Raw genomic sequence first — 20,243 nt, forward strand, 5'->3', positions numbered from 1 at the left:
ACTATACCCCTTGGTGCAGAGCACCTTCTCCAAACAAATTCATCTGGACACAAAACTAATTACAAGATATTTGTTGACTTTACCAATCTATTTTTATTTTACCAAAAAAAAATCACTAGAGTAGGATTATTTAAAATAGGACACACTGTATTTAACATTTGTTTCACAAAAAGATCTGCAGCATGACTTTTCAGAAATATACCCACTGCATAAAAGTTAGGTACATGACAGAAATATATATTTAATGTCTTTTTTATTTTATAAAACAGGACAAATGCATTTTAAAGTACTTCTGTCGCCATCTCACCTGTTCTTCCCAACAGCCTGCAGAGGGACACCAGTGTTACTTACTTACAAGAAAACAGGTTCCAGAAATTTAGCAACTTAAATAGCAGCAGAATCAGACATGAAACTAGTTCTGATTCTTTATCCAGTCATAAGTAATACACATAAAGGTCCACTAAAAATACTAGCATTAGTGGTATGGGAGGATAATGGTGCTGAGTGGGCATTAAATAAGTATCTGTGGGTTGCAAGATTTCCAACAAAGAAAACAGAAAACCCTACAGAGCCCTTTACCAGGTGCCTGGCATTTGTAAAACCTGCAACCTGGCGACAGGAGTTTAGAACTGCATTGGAACACAAGTTGAAAATCTGTCAGGTTGCGGAAGTTTGCAGGCAGCTGTTGGCAAGTATGTATGACCCAGAGATCTTAACTTTGGAAAGTGCTATCGGCACTGCAGAAAGCTCTGTCGATAGTCAGAAGTTGTGAGAGTGGGCACAGCATCGCTGGGGTAGTTCTCGTCACATGCTCCTCGGAACCACAAAATTACCCACATCCTGGGCCCTGTACCACTGTTTCTATTTCAGTCTCCTGATACCAAGCTGTGACTGACAAATCCCAGAAAGGAAAAGAACTTCTTGGATTTTTGTGTCTCTAAAAGCTGAGATCCCTTCTCCCCTAACTCCTGCTGATAAAATGGAAGTTTCTCAGCACCACCCCCACAATGCTGGGAAAGCTGATGTTTGGTTTTTCCTGGGAGATTTTGAGTCTGCCTCAGATCTTTTTCTGGACTTGGAGTCATCTTTATGATTGAGAACAAGCATCCTTGGCTGTGTTCTACTCATCAGGGGCCAAAAAGCTCAATGCTGTCTAACTTTTCTTCTTTGTAGAGCAGGATATTTTCCATCAGTTTCCTTTTGGCCTCATTGATATCAATTTTCCACGAAGTCTCTGTAGCTAAAGTTCAACAGAAAGTACAAAAAAGCCAACATGAACAAATGGCAATTTGAAATAGTTGCTATTATTATAATTCTTAGAAAGTCAGACTTGGTCAGAGTTTCTTCCCTTGAATCAGGTGTCTGAATCAGGCCCTTCAGTGTAATGAGCATTTTCATCATTTCTGCCTTTGCAGGGAAGCCCTGTCACCTGTCCCCACCTTTCAGAGAGGAGGGGGCTGCCACACCCCTCCCCATGGGGGGGCCTGGGCGCACACACTCCCTCCTACCTTTCTCCTCCCCATGGAAGTAGCAGCAATAGGAGTGGTAGAACCAGGTGGACATTCATTAAGGCATGTTTACTAGGGGATGAGGACACTCCATTACAAAGGCCTTCTGAATTTTTATTTCAGAAGGAAGCCTGGTGTATTTGGACCAGAAGGCTGAGGAAGAAGGTATCTTTAGAAGCAGCTGGCAAGGACAGGGTTTTCGCGTTTGTGAAGTGAGGATGGAAAGGTGGGCAGGGACGGCCCCCAGAGTGCCTTGCTGGTCCTGAGGAAGAATTTTGACTTGGTCCCTAAATGTGGCAGGGCTTTAAAAACCACTCTGGCTGGCCCCTGGAGAAAGGACTGGTGGAGAAAGGGGCTATGTGGATCAGGGAGGACATAGGGAGGCTGGGCAGTGATCCAGCAAGAGGATAGTGGCTTAAATGAGGAAGGACAATTGAGAGGCAGATGGAGCTGAGCAATATTTAGGCAAATAGATAAGACTGGATGCTGGACTGGAAGTAGGGGGCCCCGGGAGAGGATTGTCAAGGAAGACTCCCCCAGATTTCTCTTTGTGCAGTCAGCTGGTAGGTGAAAGGCTGAATAACCAAATGAATGAGTGAATTAAGGAAATGGAAGGCATAATGATGGGCTGAGATAGGTACACATGAATGAGTGTGTAGAAGCACTCAGACCTCCACACACTTACCATCCTGGGGAGCCTCCAAACTGGCACAGGCCTCAGAGGAAGAGTCAGCCTGCTTTACCTCGCCAGCCTGCGGCCTGCCTTCTCCATCCTCTGTCAGGGAAGGCGAGGCGGCAGCCCCAGCCCCGGGCACTGCTCTCATGGAGGAGGAGGCATCGAGGTTGGAATTATCCACATCATCCGTTTCTTCTGGGGTGTTGGAGGAAGAACCTGTGCCCACGGAAAGCCCACTCCAAGGGAGCATTGTCTCCTGATCTCTGAGCTGCTCTTCCACAGAGGCCACAGAGCTACACACCTTAGGGAGGAGAGAGACAAGAGCACTCACCAAGAACTCGTTCTGAAATAAAAATCTTTTCCTCAGGAGGAAAAGACACTGAAGAATCAAATACTTGTTGCTTTGTTTGAAAAAAGGGCATCCCTCATTTGAAAAGAACTGAACCTGCCCCCATCCATCCTCACCATAGATGAGAGCACATAACCAAGACGACCAACCCTAGTATCCCATTCCTCTGTCCTTCATGATTGACCTAGGTGTTCCTTCTCTGGGATTTTGCCACCTAAATCTTGTTGAGAAAAGATTGGCCCTCTTCTTCCTAGTGCCACAGCCAGACTCCCCACCATGTACATAAGACCCAGTTATGGGAGGTACAAATGAAGCCCCCCCAAAGAATAGAGCAGAGGCAAGAGATAGAGAAAGAGAGGTACGGGCACAGTGACAAAGAGCCTTGCACTTTTGCTTGTTGAGCCCCTGGGTCTGGGTCCAGCTGCCCAAGCAATGCCTATCCTTTCTGCTGTTTGGTTAAATAAGACAATAAATTCATTCATTTATTTATTTATTCATTCACTCAGTTATATTCTCCTTATCTCTCCCTCTTTATTTCTTTTGGTGTGTGTGTGTTTGTGTGTGTGTGTGTGTGTGTCTAAGAATATGAATTGAGTTTTATCACTTTCAATTAGAAATTCCCTAAGTAATATAGATACTATTCTTGTAGGCTTTTCTGGTTACGAAGCCTAGGAAAATTGGAGGTAGGGAAGGAATGTTTCTTCTAAACACACACACACATGCACACAAACACACATAAAGGGCACACATACATACATATCTTTACTAACAATAACAGATTTCATTTGCTCAGTGCCTTGCAATTTAAAAAAAGCACATTTGACACATGAAGCACAATGGGTATTCATAAATAAAAAATTAAAAGATCAGAGAGGTTAAGTTCCCTGCCTAAAGCAATTCAGCCAGTGAGTAGCACAGCTGACTGCTAAATATAGGCCTGCTTGTCTTCAAGTCCATGACCCAGTTGATCTCTCATCTTCCTACCGTGGTTACAAAACACTGGGAGGAGGGACAAAATTCAACATCCATTCATGATAAAAACTCTCAGCAAAATGGGTATAGAGGGCAAGTACCTCAACATACTAAAGGCCATATATGAAAAACCCACAGCCAACATCTTACTGAAAAGCAAGAAGCTGAAAGCATTTCCTCAGAGATCGGGAACAAGGCAGGGATGCCAACTCTCCCCACTGTTATTCAACATAGTACTGGAGGTCCTAGCCACGGCAATTAGACAAAACAAAGAAATACAAGGAATCCAGATCGGTAAAGAAGAAGTCAAACTCTCACCATTTGCAGATGACATGATATTGTACATAAAAAACCCTAAAGACTCCATTCCAAAACTACTAGAACTGATATCGGAATTCAGCAAAGATGCAGGATACAAAATTAATACACAGAAATCTGTGGCTTTCCTATACACTAACAATGAACTAATAGAAAGAGAAACCAGGAAAACAATTCCATTCACAATTGCATAAAAAAAAAAAAAAAACCTAGGAATAAACCTAACCAAGGAAGTGAAAGACCTATACCCCGAAAACTACAAGACATTCTTAAGAGAAATTAAAGAGGACACAAACAAATGGAAACTCATCCCATGCTCTTGCCTAGGAAGAATTAATATTGTCAAAATGGCCATTCTGCCCAAAGCAATCTACAGATTTGATGCAATCCCTATCAAATTACCAACAGCATTCTTCAACGAACTGGAACAAATAGTTCTAAAATTCATGTGGAACCACCAAAGACCCCGAACAGCCAAAGCAATCCTAAGAAGGAAGAATAAAGTGGGGGGGATCTTGCTCCCCAACTTCAAGCTCTACTACAAAGCCACAGTAATCAAGATAATTTGGTACTGGCACAAGAACAGAGCCACAGACCAGTGGAACAGAATAGAGTCTCCAGACATTAACCCAAACATATATGGTCAATTAATATATGATAAAGGAGCCATGGACATACAATGGGGAAATGACAGCCTCTTCAACAGCTGGTGTTGGCAAAACTGGACAGCTACATGTAGGAGAATGAAACTGGATCAATGTCTAACCCCATACGCAAAAGTAAATTCGAAATGGATCAAAGACCTGAATGTAAGTCATGAAACCATAAAACTCTTAGAAAAAAACATAGGCAAAAATCTCTTGGACGTAAACATGAATGACTTCTTCATGAACATATCTCCCTGGGCAAGGGAAACAAAAGCAAAAATGAACAAGTGGGACTATATCAAACTGCAAAACTTCTGTACAGCAAAGGACACCATCAATAGAACAAAATGGCATCCTACAGTATGGGAGAATATATTCATAAATGACAGATCTGATAAAAGGTTGACATCCAAAATATATAAAGAGCTCATGCACCTCAACAAACAAAAAGTGAACAATCCAATTAAAAAATGGGCAGTGGATCTGAACAGACACTTCTCCAAAGAAGAAATTCAGATGGCCAACAGACACATGAAAAGATGCTCCACATCGCTTGTCATCAGATAAATGCAAATTAAAACCACAATGAGGTATCACCTCACACCAGTTAAGTATTGCCACCATCCAAAAGACAAACAACAACAAATGCTGACGAGGATGTGGAGAAAGGGGAATCCTCCTATACTGCTGGTGGGAATGTAAACTAGTTCAATACCATTGTGGAAAGCAGTATGGAGGTTCCTCAAAAAGCTCAAAATAGACATACCATTTGACCCAGGAATTCCACTCTTAGGAATTTACCCTAAGAATGCAGCAGCCCAGTTTGAAAAAGACATATGCACCCCTAGGTTTATTGCAGCACTGTTTACAATAGCCAAGACATGGAAGCAACCTAAATGTCCATCAGTAGATGAATGGATAAAGAAGATGTGGTACATATATACAATGGAATATGATTCAGCCATAAGAAGAAAACAAATCCTACCATTTGGAACAACATGGATGGAGCTAGAGGGTAGTACGCTCAGTGAAATAAGCCAGGCGGAGAAAGACAGGTACCAAATGATTTCACTCATATGTGGAATATAAGAACAAAGGAAAAACTGAAGGAACAAAACAGCAGCAGAATCACAGAACCCAAGAATGGACTTACAGTTACCAAAGGGAAAGGGTCTGGGGAGGATGGGTGGGAAGGGAGGGAGAAGCCAGGGAAGAAGAAAGGGGGCCTTACGATTAGCATGTATAATGTGTGTGGGGGCACGGGGAGGGCTGTGCAACACAGAGAAGACAAGTAGTGATTTTACAGCATTTTACTATGCTGATGGATAGTGACTAATGGGGTATATGGGGGGGACTTGGTGAAGGGGGGAGTCTAGTAAACATAATGTTCCTCATGTAATTGTAGATTAATGATACCAAACAAAAAAAAATACTGGGGACAAGGACCATTTTTCATTCCTCTTTGTATACCTAAAGTGCCCTATCTCCTTTATTCTACATAGTACATGCCTCCTCATCCGTCAAGGCCCAGTTCAAATGTCACATCTTAAGAAAAATCTTCACAGTATATGCCAATAAATATTTGCCAAGCTAAAAACTACATTCCCTTGGAGCTAGGTGTTTTGGCAATGTAATTAGGTTCTGGTCTACGGGGTGTGAAAAAAGTGATGTATGGATTTCCAGGTCACACCTTTAAAAGGAAACGGATATATTCTCCTTTTCCTTTTAACTCCCTTTCAGTGGCTGGAATGCAGATGTAATGGCATGAACTAAAGCAGCCTCTTGGATTCTAAAACAGAAGTACACAGCAAGGAAGCAGAGAAACAATGTAAGAGCCTGGGACTCCAATACTGTGGCTCTGCTACATACACTCAGAATTGCCTACATTCAAACTGTTAAGCTAAAAATAATAAACTTCTGTCTCATTTAAACTACTGCCTTTTGGAGTCTCTTCATTATAGCAGCTTCAAAAGTCCAAAACAAAAGAATTAAGTGAATGGGATGAAAGCATGAATGACAGAATAAGTGGTTGAGTGAAAATGATTTTTTTCAGAACATAAATCTGATTATGTCCCACCCCTGCTTTAAATCCCCACTGACTTCCTCAAATCTGGCCTGTGCCAGCAAAGCCCTCGATTACTGGGCTTCTCATTCCTCAGCAGCCTCATCACCAACCACTCTGCCCCAAGTACTTTGCATTCCAGCCATTCTGACATTCTTACAGGCCCTTGACCCTGCAGAGCTCTCTCTCAACTCAGGCCATTTGCCTGAGCTGTTCCTTCTGCTTGGATTGCTCTTCATCTGTTTACACATCCCTTCCTCTGGAAAGTCCTCCTGGGTGGGACCCGATCATACACTATCCCTGTGCTCACCACACAGATGATTACCGTGCATTGTCTGTGAGCTCCAGGTAAGTGGAACTGGGCCTACCTTGTTCACTGATTTATCTCCCAGGCCCAGCATACAGCTGCTAAATGAATGACTGAATGCTGTGCCAGTCGGGCACTTGGAGAATAGCCCATACTTGGAACATGACTCAGGTCTTTAGCTCCTGCCATGACTCAGTTCTTAACTCTTGCTCCTTACGGGGCAAGATGGTGGACAAGAACCAGAAATCTGGAAAGATCTGACAGAAACTGCACTGTGTAGTCTCATCTTCTCCTGGCTGGGCCTTTACTTCCCCACATGTAAAATAGGAGGCTTGGGCTATAGCAGTGGTGTTTGAAGATATTTTTCAGCCACCAAACCCTTTCCTCAAATACAACACTGAGAACCCCATATAATTATGGGAAGTTTAAGGGGGTGTCTGGTTGGAGTCATGGGTGGGACCTGCAGCTCCCCAACCATCCTGTTGCCTATAGCAATTCCTAAGGTAGTCTCAAGGAGCCCCTCTCCGCCAAACACCGCTTGAAAATCACTCAGCTAGATCATCTCTAAGAGCCCTCTCAGGCAGTTATCTTGTCCTTAGACCTCGCAGTGTCCTCAAATTTATGCCTGTTACCATGGAAACTACCTCTACGTGACATATCAATAGGAAAATGTCTTATCCCCTGTGGTGGTTGATTTCTGGCATGTCTACCTAATCCTTGGATTAAGGATACTGCGTTTCTCTAGGACCTGGCCGCTCCATTTTCCAAAGGTTCATCAAATTTATATATTGGACGCCCCTCCCTCACCATACCTGATTGGCCAATGGGCAGACACCGGACCCTAGCCAGACCATTCAGCTTCTAGCACTGAGGAACTATATAACCGTATAGCATGAACTAAGTAACACATAAATGTGTATGACCATATTCTTTGACCGAAAGTAGTGAGGAAAAGAGAAAGGGGGTTCTACGGACGTAAGGGGAGGAACAAAGTATTTTCAGAAATAGCTTAAAGACAGAGTTCTGTTAACATCCGAGGGTGTGGTCGCGGGCCCCCTGAAGCCAGCGGCACGCGACCGTCAGGCTCCTGGGATCCCCTTATCCATATACTTCTGTTTTCCTGAATTGAGCTCCGATCGGTATAGCCGACCCACGCGGCCCCAGGACAGGCTCATCGCTGCGGGAAGGCAGCGAACCAGGCTCACCTCCGCCAGGCTGGCGTTGCGCCTGCGCAGGCAGAGGCAGGCGGCCGCCGCCAGGGCCTCCGCGCAGTCTTCCGGCAGCTGGCCTGCTCTCTTCTCCAGGTACTTCTGGCAGATCTCCTTAGCCATCGCTTTCTCCACGCCGGTCTTCCTGGAGCGCAGCGAGGTGCCGCCGCTGGGAATCTCACTGAGGAGCAAGTCCTTCTGCGGGAAGAAGAGCGGAAACACCCATGTGGGAGCTGCAGGGATGTGAGTCCAAGGACGTGCCCCACCCACCTCCATACCCATACCCGAGCTGCAGAAACTCAGAAACCCATGGGGATTTTTAGAAATAAATGCAAGGATCTGAGAATCAAGTGAAACAGCCAAGAACTGGAGAATTGCTAAATACACTGTCCGTACAGGGCATGCCTCACACCAGGCGCTCACACCACAAACTGAGCGGTTTAGCCTTTCCAGGCCTGGCTTGCATCCTCAGGAAAATGGGGACAATAGGACTAACACAGAGTAAATGATCTAATGCATCTAAAGCATAAAGTGTGCTACTTGACACAGAATAAACATTCAATAGTGTAGTAGTGATAATGCATAGCAATAACAGCTATTATTTATGTAGTACTTACATGCTGAGCACTTTATTTATATTAATAATTTGATCTTAACTACAGGGACAATCTTATATGAAATAAACATTTTAGGATGTACGATTCTGATCCATAAATATTTAATAGATCTATTACATTGTTATGTATATTCACATATTTTATAAATTTTGTATTTACATGTTTTATAACATTTTACACTACATAGAAAGCAGAAATCTGAACTATGCTTATAGCAGAAATTATGCTATATAAATAATAAGATACTTATAAATTACATGATCAATAATATATTTAATACATATATATTACATATTTAAAATATCACTATGCTACAAATATACTAAATACCTATATTCATTAAATGTATTAACTATAAGGAAATATGTAATATAATTATATCTAAAATTGATATAATATATAGTGTATTAATCTAATATATTGACATGAAACATTTATGTTTGTTTTTATATTTGTGGTATATTAATGTAAATAATATAACAAATTTTCCATTCATATTCTATGTGTCATATATATTATGTAAGCAGTTATATAGGTACATATTTGTAATTATGTTTATATAGTTACATGTGTAGTATTTATGAATATTTTAATGCACTTTGTTTTATACTATTTGCTTATGCATTAAATGTAAACATTGTATTGTATTTTATACTACATAAAATGCAAGTATTGATGGAAACCCATGCTATAAATAATACAAAATATAAATATATGTATTTAAATGTAAATATATAAATAATATGACTATACACACACACACACACACACACACATAAAGACCAAAAGGCAGGTTGCCAAATACTAACAGTGGTTATCTCTGAGAATGATTTCTTTTCTTTTTTATACCTTCCTACATTTACTAAATGTTCTACAAGCCTGTCTTCCATGGATAATTAGAAAAAAAAGTTACAAGATTTCTTCTATGTGTGTTTGTTTTTAACATCAAAGGTCCCTGATGTCCTATAATATTTCCCATCTCTTAACTATGACCTTCAGAAACCCCATATTTTGCAACACCTGCCACAGAAGTCTGGCACACCTGCCAACCTTTCCCATGCCCTCTCCTCCCTCTCTATTTCTAACTACTGCACTCAGCCACTCTGGCTTCTTTCTGTTCTTGGAAGCCCCTGAGCTCATCCTGCCTCAGGGCCTTTGCACTTGCTGTTCCGTCTGCCTATACTGCACCTCCTTCATTTTACCATGTCCTGGTCCCTCACTTCATTTAGGTTCTACTCAGATGTCACTTTCTCCAAGAGCTTTCTCTCACCTAAATAGCCCTCCCCCAACTCCTTCACTCTATCCCCTAACTTCATTTCTTCTTCATTAGCACATACCACTGGCCTGAAATTACACATATTTTCATTTACTTGAATATCATTTGTTCTTCCCCACTAGAATGACAGCTCCATGAGGGCAGAATTTTTTTCACCTTTGTATCCCCAGCACCATGGACAGTGCCTGGCACATAGTAAGCGTTTCATGAATATTTTCACAAATTGTATATAGTAATTTATTTTTTGGCTAAGTTTTACCTTTTTTAATATAATTTTATTACTTTTAATAGAAATGACTCATTATATGTAAATAAATTTTTTATTGTCTTTACATCATTTTTCACACATTTACAATTCAGAAAAAAAGATTATCAGAGATTTTCAGACATGGTTTGTGATATTTGCTTCAAAAACAAAACAAAACAGTCCCCACTCTGCAAGAGTTACCTCATCCAGAAAATGGATCCAATAATACCTACACGTCTGACATCGTCAGGAATTCAATACCTGGAGACTAAAAACCTCCAGCTGGCAAGGGTTGCATTTTTTAATACCCTTTTGCATAATTCTCTCATGCGAGCCTTGCCTTTTAAGTGTTTATCTTTTTAAAAAGTGTAATGGTGTTTAAAGCTGATAAATCAATAAGGAACAGCAGAAGTATATTGTTTGCAGCTATGGACTTTACAGCCATTTGAAACAGCATAAGAAACTGTTCAAAGGGACTGCCCTGAAAGAATGATACAAGTGAGAAGCTCACTCTTTGACTGCCCGCAATGAAATCACAGATGTCATCTACCAACAGTCCTCCTGAAATGCTAAGAGCACTCAGGGAATCCTGTGGGGGAGAGGGGGTGTGACGGGACGGGGACAGGACACTTAGTAATGGAGGCAATCAGCAACTCCATTTGAACCCACTGACGAATCTTAGCACTGAAAGTAGCATGATCTCCTACGCATTTCACAGCATGATGCAATGGCAAGCACCCAGAACCATCGAGGAAGCAGCACTGACCACGAATCTGTAATCAAGTCTCAAGAGCTAACTACCACAGTACAGGAAGCATGAAGAATGGAGAAACAAGGGCATAATCAGCAAAATCTGGAACGGAAGAGTCTATAGTACAAATGACCTACTTTATGCAAAAAGGCAAAAGGAAAAAAAAAAAGGTGGGGTGCAGTTAGAGAGTAAGATTCTTAAGAAGCATAACCAAAGGCAATGTGGACCTTGTTTGGACCAGTTTTACACAGACCAACTTTAAAACGCAATTTCTGAGAAAATTTTGGAAATCTAAATATGGAATGATATTAAGGCATTACAAGAACTCTATTTTAATGGATGAAATAACAGAGTATCTGGGATATACTTTAAAATACATATATAAAACAAGTTTTTTGGATGCAAAAGACATTTCAAAAAGCATGACGTTGGTAATTGATGGGATAGATATGTGGAGATTCCTTATATTCTTCTCTTTACTTTTGTGTATGCTTGAAATTATCCATAGCGAAAAGGGCTTTCCAGAAGGGGCCACCCCTGAGGGCAGGCCAAAGAAGGGGAGTGGAGAGGCATGGAATCACCACCCTGCACGGTTGGGTTTTCTGAGCAAAGTATGCAGATTCTTTAAAGTTAAAATGTTAATTAGGTAGAAATTATTATTACAAAAGCAGATTGTTACAAACACTTTTTGCTAAAAATTAAAACAGAAGTGATTAAAGTTTTACCATGAAAGTCAACCTTTCCTCTCATTTCCACTGGAGACCAAAGGTAACCCTGCCAATGGTTTGGAATATATTATTCTAGACTTTCTGCTACAAAGTCAATAGCACCAATAACTTCAGTTATATATTTATGTATATATAATAATTATAGTAGCAAGCACTCTAAGAGCTATTAAAATGATAGTAATAATAATAGCTTACACATGTAGTGCTTATTATGTTATAGTATTAGGTACTTTAGGTATTGTTTAACGTTCACTTCCCTATGTACAAGTGAAATTGCTGCATCAGAGGACACACATCTTTTGCATTTTGATAGAAACCACCCCGTGACTGAAAACACTGCAGCCATGAGCACACCTCTTGCGTGGAGCAGAGGCCTGTTTCCCCCAACCTGGACTACACTAGGTGTCTGCAGCTTTCGCCTCTCACTGGAATCTTTGAATCACATGCTCAAGTTAAGATCTTAATTGTGCATGTACCACAATAGGAGATTGATAAAGACATATTTGGGTCTAGAAGAGAAAGAAACTAAATTAAAAAAAAATTATATCCTCCATTTTTTAGAAACCATTCACAAAAAAGTTTTCTAGAAATTTCACTCATCTCTAAAGGCTCCTCCTGTGACATTCACCCCACGTGCCCCAGAGGACTGGTGAGGAACGCATCTTGAGGAAACTGTCAGAATATGAGAAACCATCCCAAATTGCCCCAAACCACACCCATGCTACCCAGACTGACTCCCCTGCAGTACCGGGGGGCCACGGCCCACAAGGGGCTGAGTGTGGGAGTTCAGTAAAGAGACATGTCAGGACTTGTTTTGTTCAGGGGAGGCCTTCAGCTCCCCACCCCAGAGCCCAAGGGATGATTTTCGGGCCAAATCACAAAAAAGCCAACTGCTCCAATGGCCCCAACGCCAAATCAGAAAAGGTGCTCCCCTCTCAAACTGAAGAAGAGGGCTAAAGCTTACACAGGATTTGGAATTCTGCAGAAGATATGGGTTCAAATCCAAGCTCCATCACTGATCCTACTGGGAGGCATGAGACAAGTCTCTTCACTACATACATGTACAGATTTCTCATCTGTAAAATGGGGATTTAGTAATTTCATATGTTTGAACTGTCTTGAGAATTAATAGTCAGGAGAGCATCAGGGTTAAGACTCAGGATCTGCAATCCAGAAGGCCTGACTCAGAATTCCAGCTCTAACACTTACTAAAGCTGAGATCTCAAGAAAACTTCAGAGTCTGCTTTCCTCATTTGTAGATGAAATAATGACCCTATCAATTTCATGGGCATTTTGAGATGATTTAGAAATATACATAAAATGCCAAACACAGGCTGTGTTGTTATATTTCTTAATTTTAAAATGACTCTCTCTATATATGTACACACATATACATATCCATACTATATATGTGTGTGTGTATATAAATATACATATATATGTGAATGAGTTTCTTCAACCTACAAAATAGAAATTGTCTTCATTATAGAAACCTGTTCAAAAGGGCTCAAATTAACTTTTACCAATTTGAGGACAAACCCTTATTTGATCGCCTGATGTGTAGAGAGAGAAAATGGGTTGCCCTTAAACATTCTAAATTACATCATCATGAAAAAGTAATTGTTGGCTAGCTGGTGCGGGGTGCAGGTTAAAGCTACTTTGCACAGATGCAAATTAACCCTAGACTGAAGTCTCATTCACATCTGTAAAATGGGTACAGTGGAGGCAAAGCTGTGAGCCAGAAGCGATTGCTCTCCCTTACCAGGTAAACCGGACTTCTGTCTCTATCCATCGCAGGGATACCAGTGAGCACTTCAGCTAACACCTGAAGAGAACACAGAGTTAGCACAGTTCAGACCCTCAAACACAAGTTCAGGCAAGGTATTCTGACCAAGAGGGAAGCTTCTCTGTAACAAAGTCTGAACTCTAACCCAGGTCTGCCATTTGCCAGCACAGACACTTGCCCAAAATCTGGAACATTAAACACCTCCTCCAACTAAACATACCACCCAACTGCTGGTAGGTCTGAATTAACTGAGAGCAAGGCAGGAAAGATGGAAACCAAATATGTAGGTATTACCATCAAGATGGACTGTCAGTTCACATACACATATACATATATCTATATACACACATACATATACACTATAATTTAAAGATAATTTCATTTTAAAACCCATCAGAAGTGGTGAGCAGGCATTCCTATGACAATCTCAGGAAAAGCAGGAATACACATGCAGATATCTATTCTATACAGAAAGTCTCAGCAACATCTATAGTATGTTTCATCCACAGGCCTTTATTAATAGTATTTGTCCATTTTCATCCATTTACAAAAGGATCACAGCCCTGAGCCAGTGTAAGCCACCACAAAATTAACAAACCTGTGATATGTGTCTTCATAAACAGGAAACCTGTTTTGAAGAGGAATTAAGGGCTCTATAGTCAGACATGCCTGGGTCCAAATTCTGAGTCAGTTCCTTATTTGCTTAGGTGATCTTTGGGCGAGTAACTAAAATCTGAGCCTATATCCTTATATGGTAAATGATGATCTAGTGTTTGTGAATATAAGGGAGTGGGCACCCCATCTTTAGTGTCAAATGTCTCTCCCACAACCTCTCTCCAAGCAAGTCAGAATAGGATCACCTTTACTGCCAAGAAATCCTCCACCCACAGCGGCAGGGCCTGCAGAGTTAACAGCAGACTGGGCAGTGACCAGTAGGGGGCAGTAGAGGTCACCCCTGTAGCAAGTGGCTAGGAGCCAATTGAGAAGGGACTCCTGACCAGCTCCAGCCAGGAAGGGCAGGAAGAACAAGGGAGAATGAACAGACAAACATTTCTCCTGCCCCTTTCACATGGCAGGCTCTGTGCTGGAGCTTTTACAGAATTCACTCAGTGCTTAAGAACAATGAGAAATGCAGTGTTCCCCACAGGAGGAACCAAAGTTCAAAATCAGGCAATCAGTGGTAGGACTGAGAAAAAAAGTGAAGGAAGCCAGTGGGCAATGAATGAATGAGGAAGTCAACTGTTATTCAAAAGCTGATTTTAAAAGCCAAGAGTAAACAGAAATCGGAAGTGAGGGTGAAGGAAGGAAGAATAACCGTAACCACAATAATAATAATAATATTGATTTATGCAGGGTGCTATGCTAACCAGCTACATATACATTATCTTATTAATCCCCATATGTACCATTACCCCCATTTTACAGAAGACAAATCTGAGGCCCACAGTTATAGGTGATATACCCTAGGTCACACCGCTGAAATTAACTAAACCGAGCCTTAAACTTAAACCCAGGCTCTTGGTTCTACACTACAGTACCATGCAGCCTCAGGACTCAGTCCCAAAGGTTCTGGAAGGGGCAGAAGCCTGAGCTAACCCTGCCAAGCTTCACTGAGCCACTCAGGGTGGAGAGGACAGGGGCAAGGAAACCAGAAAGCTGGTGGGCTGGGAGACAGAGGCATGTGGAGATTGGGCTGAGGGCAGAAGGTGGCGGGGGGAGAGCACTAGTGGGAGAGGTACACAGACGGGAGACTGATCAGAGAGAGGAATTGCAGAGTTCAAGGCTAGAGAGGAAGAGAAAGAGCAAAGTCCAACATGAAGCCACCATAGGTCAACCAGAGGCTGCCACTTGTCTCAGCCAGCACTTCCCAGACTGGCTTCCATGGGACACTGATGCTGAGAGGTAGGGAGAAGACAAGGCTCCACAGTCAAATCAATTTGGGAAATGCTAGATACCATCAGCTGTGGTAAATTCACAATTACAGATTAAAGGCTTTATTTTGTGGTAAAGAAATCTGCTTGATTTTGTGTAACCCAGCATTTCTCAAACCTATTTAGCCACAAAGCTCTTTAAACAAATCAAACCTATAGAGATCTCAGGGAATTGGTGTTCTGTAGAAATACACTTTGAATACTGCTACACTCAGATGATAAGCTGGGGCTGGGGCTGTGTTGTGGTTATATTTACATTCCAAGCACCTGTCACACAATAATGATAGGCAGGGCTGGAGGTGGGGCAAGATGGGAGGTTGACTGGTAGACAGATGCTGAATGGATGCGTGGCAACTGGATGAATGGTTAGATGGATGATTGGAGAGATGGATGGACATATGGACAAAACAGATGAATGAACAAACACAGACAACTGGATAGACAATTAGATGGCTGACTGGATGGGAATCAGGGAAGTCAGGGGACACTATCTGTAGCCTACCAGAATCTGGACACTCAAGAATGGTTTTACTTCAAGGGTTGGCAAATTTTTTCTGTAACAAGGTAGACAATAAGTATTTTAGGCTTTGTGAGCCACAAGCCAAGTCTCTCACATATTCTTCTTTGTTTATTATTATTATTATATAATCTTTTATAAATGTAAAAACTATTCTTAGTTATAGGCTATGGGCCAATTTTGGCCTATGGGCCATAGTTTGCCAACCCCTACACTACTTTGATGGAACATATTCATGAGCCTCTATTATATCCTGTGCTTACAAAGGCGCCATGGAAAGGACAGTGAGTTCTAGCCCAAGTCTAAGCAGAGAAGGAAGCTCTTACTATTCCACAGCTGAAGATGTCCACTCGCTTTGTGAGCTGCCCCACCCTGATGAAATCTTCTGGTAGATATGCAGCTGAGGCCTGGAAAAGGTGTGTCTTCATCATGGTGTATTTTGACTTTTTGTTGACAGGACACTGGTGAGCCATTGGATGAGCCAGCTTCGGGGTAAAGTCCTGGTCTAGCAAAACATTGGAGCTATGAAAGAAAAAGCAGGGAGAACCTTCTCATTTTTTTAAAATTAAAGTATCATTGATATACAATCTTATGAAGGTTTCACATAAACAACACTGTGGTCTCAACATTCACCCATATAACCAAGTCCTCACCCCCTCTATTGTGTCACCATCTATCAGCCTAGTAAGATGCTATAGAGTCATTACTTGTCTTTTCCATGCTATACTGCACGGAACCTGCCCATGACCTACCTATACTGTGAGTGCTGATTATAGTGCCCCTTAATCCCCTTCTCCATCCCTCCCTCTCCACCCGCCCTCCCCAGCCCCTCCCCTTTGGTAACCACTAGTCCCTTCTCAGTGTCTGTGAGTCGGCTGCTGTTTTGTTCCATCAGTTTTGCTTTGTTGTTATACTCCACAAATGAGTGAAGTCATTTGGTACTTGTCTTTCTCTGCCTGGCTTATTTCACTGAGCATAATACCCTCTAGCTCCATCCATGTCATTGCAAATGGCAGGAGTTCTTTTCTTTTTATGGCTGAATAATATTCCACTGTGTATATGTACCACATCTTCTTTATCCATTCATCTACTGATGGACACTTAGGTTGCTTCCATATCATGGCTATTGTAAATAGTGCTGTGATAAACATAGGGGTGCATATGTCTTTTCAAATCAGGGATCTTTTTTTCTTTGGGTAAATTCCTAGGAGTGGAATTACTGGGTCAAATGGTATTTCTATTTTTAGTTTTTTGAGGAACCTCCATACTGCTTTCCACAACGGTTGAACCAATTTACATTCCCACCAACAGTGTAGGAGGGTGCCCCTTTCTCCGCACCCTCACCAGCATTTGTTGTTTCTTGTCTTTTGGATGTTGGCCATCCTAACTGGTATGAGGTGATGTCTCACTGTGGTTTTAAGAGAACCTCCTCATTTTGAGCTGGACAAGAAGAGGTTGCCATGGAGACCCTTTGGAAAATAACTTAGCAGGGAGCAGTGTTGGCCCCTGCAACTTAGGGTCACTGAAGATCCTCAATGTGGATTTTCAGAGCCAGTCCTGAGAGGAAGGGAAGGCACTGGGAGCCTACACCCACCAGCAAATGGTCAGATTAATCCTACTGACTCACCCAGCTAAGATTACACGTACTGCCCCAGGAATGGCATTTGGTGTGGCCAAAGAGGTGCAACCATCCTGATCCCCACAAATGCCAACCCTGATCATCAATCTCAGCTTGCCTCAGCCATAGGTTATGTCAGCTCGGTCCCTTCCAAGGCTTCTGGCACCCAGCTCCAGCCCAGCTGACTCAAGTCTCAATGCTAGCATCTTTTATGACTGCACATGCCAAGATCAAGCAGAGTAAGAAGAGCAATACAAATATTCTTGGGCCCAGTCATCTAAACTGTGAGAGTACACTCTCAGAAGCTACTCAAGGGGAAAAAAACAAAGAAAAAAAACTAAGTTTTATGTGTAAAAACATTCAAACTAACACCAAACAGTTTTTTAAAAAGTAGATACCAATTCTAATATCCACTGTAAGTAGTGGTTAAGTAAATTATGGGCAAATCCCTTCAATGTTAAGACTGAGAAGTCACAAAAATGATGACATGCAATGTGAGGAAATGTTTCCCACTTAAATGAAGGGGGAAAAAAGAGACTATGGAGGGATAACCAGGGAACTGTGCTCCTTTGAGCTCAGACTTCCCCATGGGCAGGGCCTGGAAAAGGAAAACAATGGGGGCCAGCTGAGGAGTCAGGGCAGCCGAGTAAGGAGGACCTCTCCCCTTTCATTTCCTTTCTTGTTATGATAACGATCTGTGTAATCAAACAAAAATCAGGGGAGAGAAAAGGGGAAAGGGCCTCCACTTCCTCAAACAGAGAGAGAACTTTAGGGAAGTGTGAGTTCTATGGTTTCGAGATCAGTTTGGCCAGATTTTTTGGTTATCTTCCAGAATCTCTCTCCACGTTACCAGTCTCATGGAGATAGGGGTCTTGTACTTTGGGGAGCATGGTACTGAGATGCTGTGGTGCACACCTAACCTGCGGGGAGCCTCACTCACACGAGCTGCTTTTGCCAACAGATATACAAGTAGGGGGCACCTTCTCTGAGAAGACCCTCCAAATCCTGGGGGGTTTGACAGACATGGCCCAAAGCTCAAGGCCCGGGTCCAGAGCAGCTGCTGGGTGGGAAGTGGAATACATCAGAGGTATGGGGTGCTTGTTGGGAAAATACCAGCTCAGAAAGATGAATGTGGTGACAGGTAGGGAGTTCAAGCTGACAGCAGAGACAGAGTACCACCAAGGAACACTGATTTTTTAGGGTATAAGAAAGAAGAGACCCAAAGGAGGTGAGATGGGAGAGAAAGCCAAAGCGAGGCAGATGGAGAGGAAGAGGACCCAGCCCTGTGTGCTGTCTCTCTTTGCAGCCCAGGCCTCAGTGGGGTCTGGCCCACTGCTTACCTCTTGATGTTGCTGTGGATCATCTCCAGGCCATGCAGGTAATGCACAGCCTGGAGCAGTCCTGAGCAGATGCTGATGCGCTGGGGCCAGGAGAGGGGGTCTGAGCCACCCTAAAAGAAAGAAACAGAGGAGAAACAGTCACATCTGTGCCTTCTTCAAGTCCCAGTGGCAGGGTCCTGGGCTTCCGCCTCCCCTCCAGACCTTTGTGTCCTTTGCAACAGGACTTGGCCAACGTGGTATCCTGGCAGGATCCCAATTTTGACATCAGACAGGTCTAGATGTAAATCTCTGCTCAGACACAGCCTAGCTGCATGACTCTGGAAAAGACACTCAATGTCTCTGAGCCTTGGTTTCTTCAGATATAAAATGAAAATGCTAATCCCTATGCTTTAGGATTATTATAAGGATTCAAAGGAGTGTGCCTGCCACAAAGAGAGTGCTCAGTAAACAGCAGCAATTGCTATCATGACTATTACAGTGGCAGCTCTGGAATTTTCTCTAGGAGGGAGAGAAGCTAGAGTGCTTATGTTTGTACAAGCTCCTGAGGCTAATGCCAACTGTGTGTATTTAGGGAAACTTCACAAGGGCTGATGGCGATGTGGGTGGGCTAACGCCTCCCAACCTTCCCCCGGGTGCTCCTACTGCTGTTCTAAGAATGAGTCTCCAGGCTAAATCACAACTTACTTTCCAAGTCCTCTTTTAGGTCCCATATCCTCTAAGAACTGGACTTGCTAATAGATTTCTTCTCAAAAATTCTGAAATCTGGAGCCACACGAACTCAATTTAAAGTCTAGCCCTGACACTTGTCAGCTGTGTTCCTTTGAGCAAGTTACTTTGTCTCTTTGTGCCAGAGACTCCTTTTGGAATATGGGGGAGACCTCTTAGGTTGTGGCAAGGCCTGAAGGAGACATGTGTAAAGCTGTTATCACAATGTCTCACACACAGTGAGAGCTCAGCAAAGCTGAGATCATTATATACCACAAATAACTGTTTTGTCTGGTCCTTGCTAAGGGAAGCAATAATTCTGTTGTGGAGTAACTTTTTTACCCTGTTTAAGGATTTTATGGGAAGGAGTTTTGCTGTAATTTTAATGGGTACTAAACTCCCAATGCACAATATGTGGAAGGTACAAAAGGGTATGTAGTAGAAGTTTCCCTCTCATCCTGTGCCCCAGCTACCTAGTTCTCCTCCCCAGAGATAGCCAAGGCAGCTGTTTCTTGAACCCTTCCAGAGATATTCCATAAATGCACAAGCAGATAGGTATATATTAGAGTAGCATTTTTTATTTAAAATTTGCCTCCATTTTTCCATACTCTGTATCTCTTAATTCTTTTTCTTGTCCTATTGCATTGGCAAGCACTGCCAGAACAAAATTAAATAAATTA

The 20,243-nt window shown here is 42.3% G+C and overlaps 1 protein-coding gene across 5 annotated transcripts in view; it reads right to left on the reverse strand.

The window, feature by feature from the left end:
- Window positions 1-926: 926 nt before the first annotated feature.
- The window catches only part of VHL (von Hippel-Lindau tumor suppressor), an 89,808-nt gene continuing 70,491 nt past the window's right edge, over window positions 927-20,243 (reverse strand). For all 5 annotated transcript variants that reach the window (XM_057506800.1, XM_057506798.1, XM_057506788.1 and 2 more), the window contains 6 exons: window positions 18,859-18,968; window positions 16,227-16,422; window positions 13,429-13,491; window positions 8,045-8,245; window positions 2,194-2,485; window positions 927-1,240 (listed from right to left, as the gene is read on the reverse strand). In XM_057506800.1, coding sequence (XP_057362783.1) covers window positions 1,128-1,240; window positions 2,194-2,485; window positions 8,045-8,245; window positions 13,429-13,491; window positions 16,227-16,422; window positions 18,859-18,968 — 975 coding nt within the window. In that variant the 3' untranslated portion in view covers window positions 927-1,127. The remainder of the gene's footprint in view (window positions 1,241-2,193; window positions 2,486-8,044; window positions 8,246-13,428; window positions 13,492-16,226; window positions 16,423-18,858; window positions 18,969-20,243) is intronic.

This window comes from Manis pentadactyla, chromosome 1 (genome assembly GCF_030020395.1).
Source record: "Manis pentadactyla isolate mManPen7 chromosome 1, mManPen7.hap1, whole genome shotgun sequence".
NCBI classification, from domain to species: Eukaryota; Metazoa; Chordata; class Mammalia; order Pholidota; family Manidae; genus Manis; species Manis pentadactyla.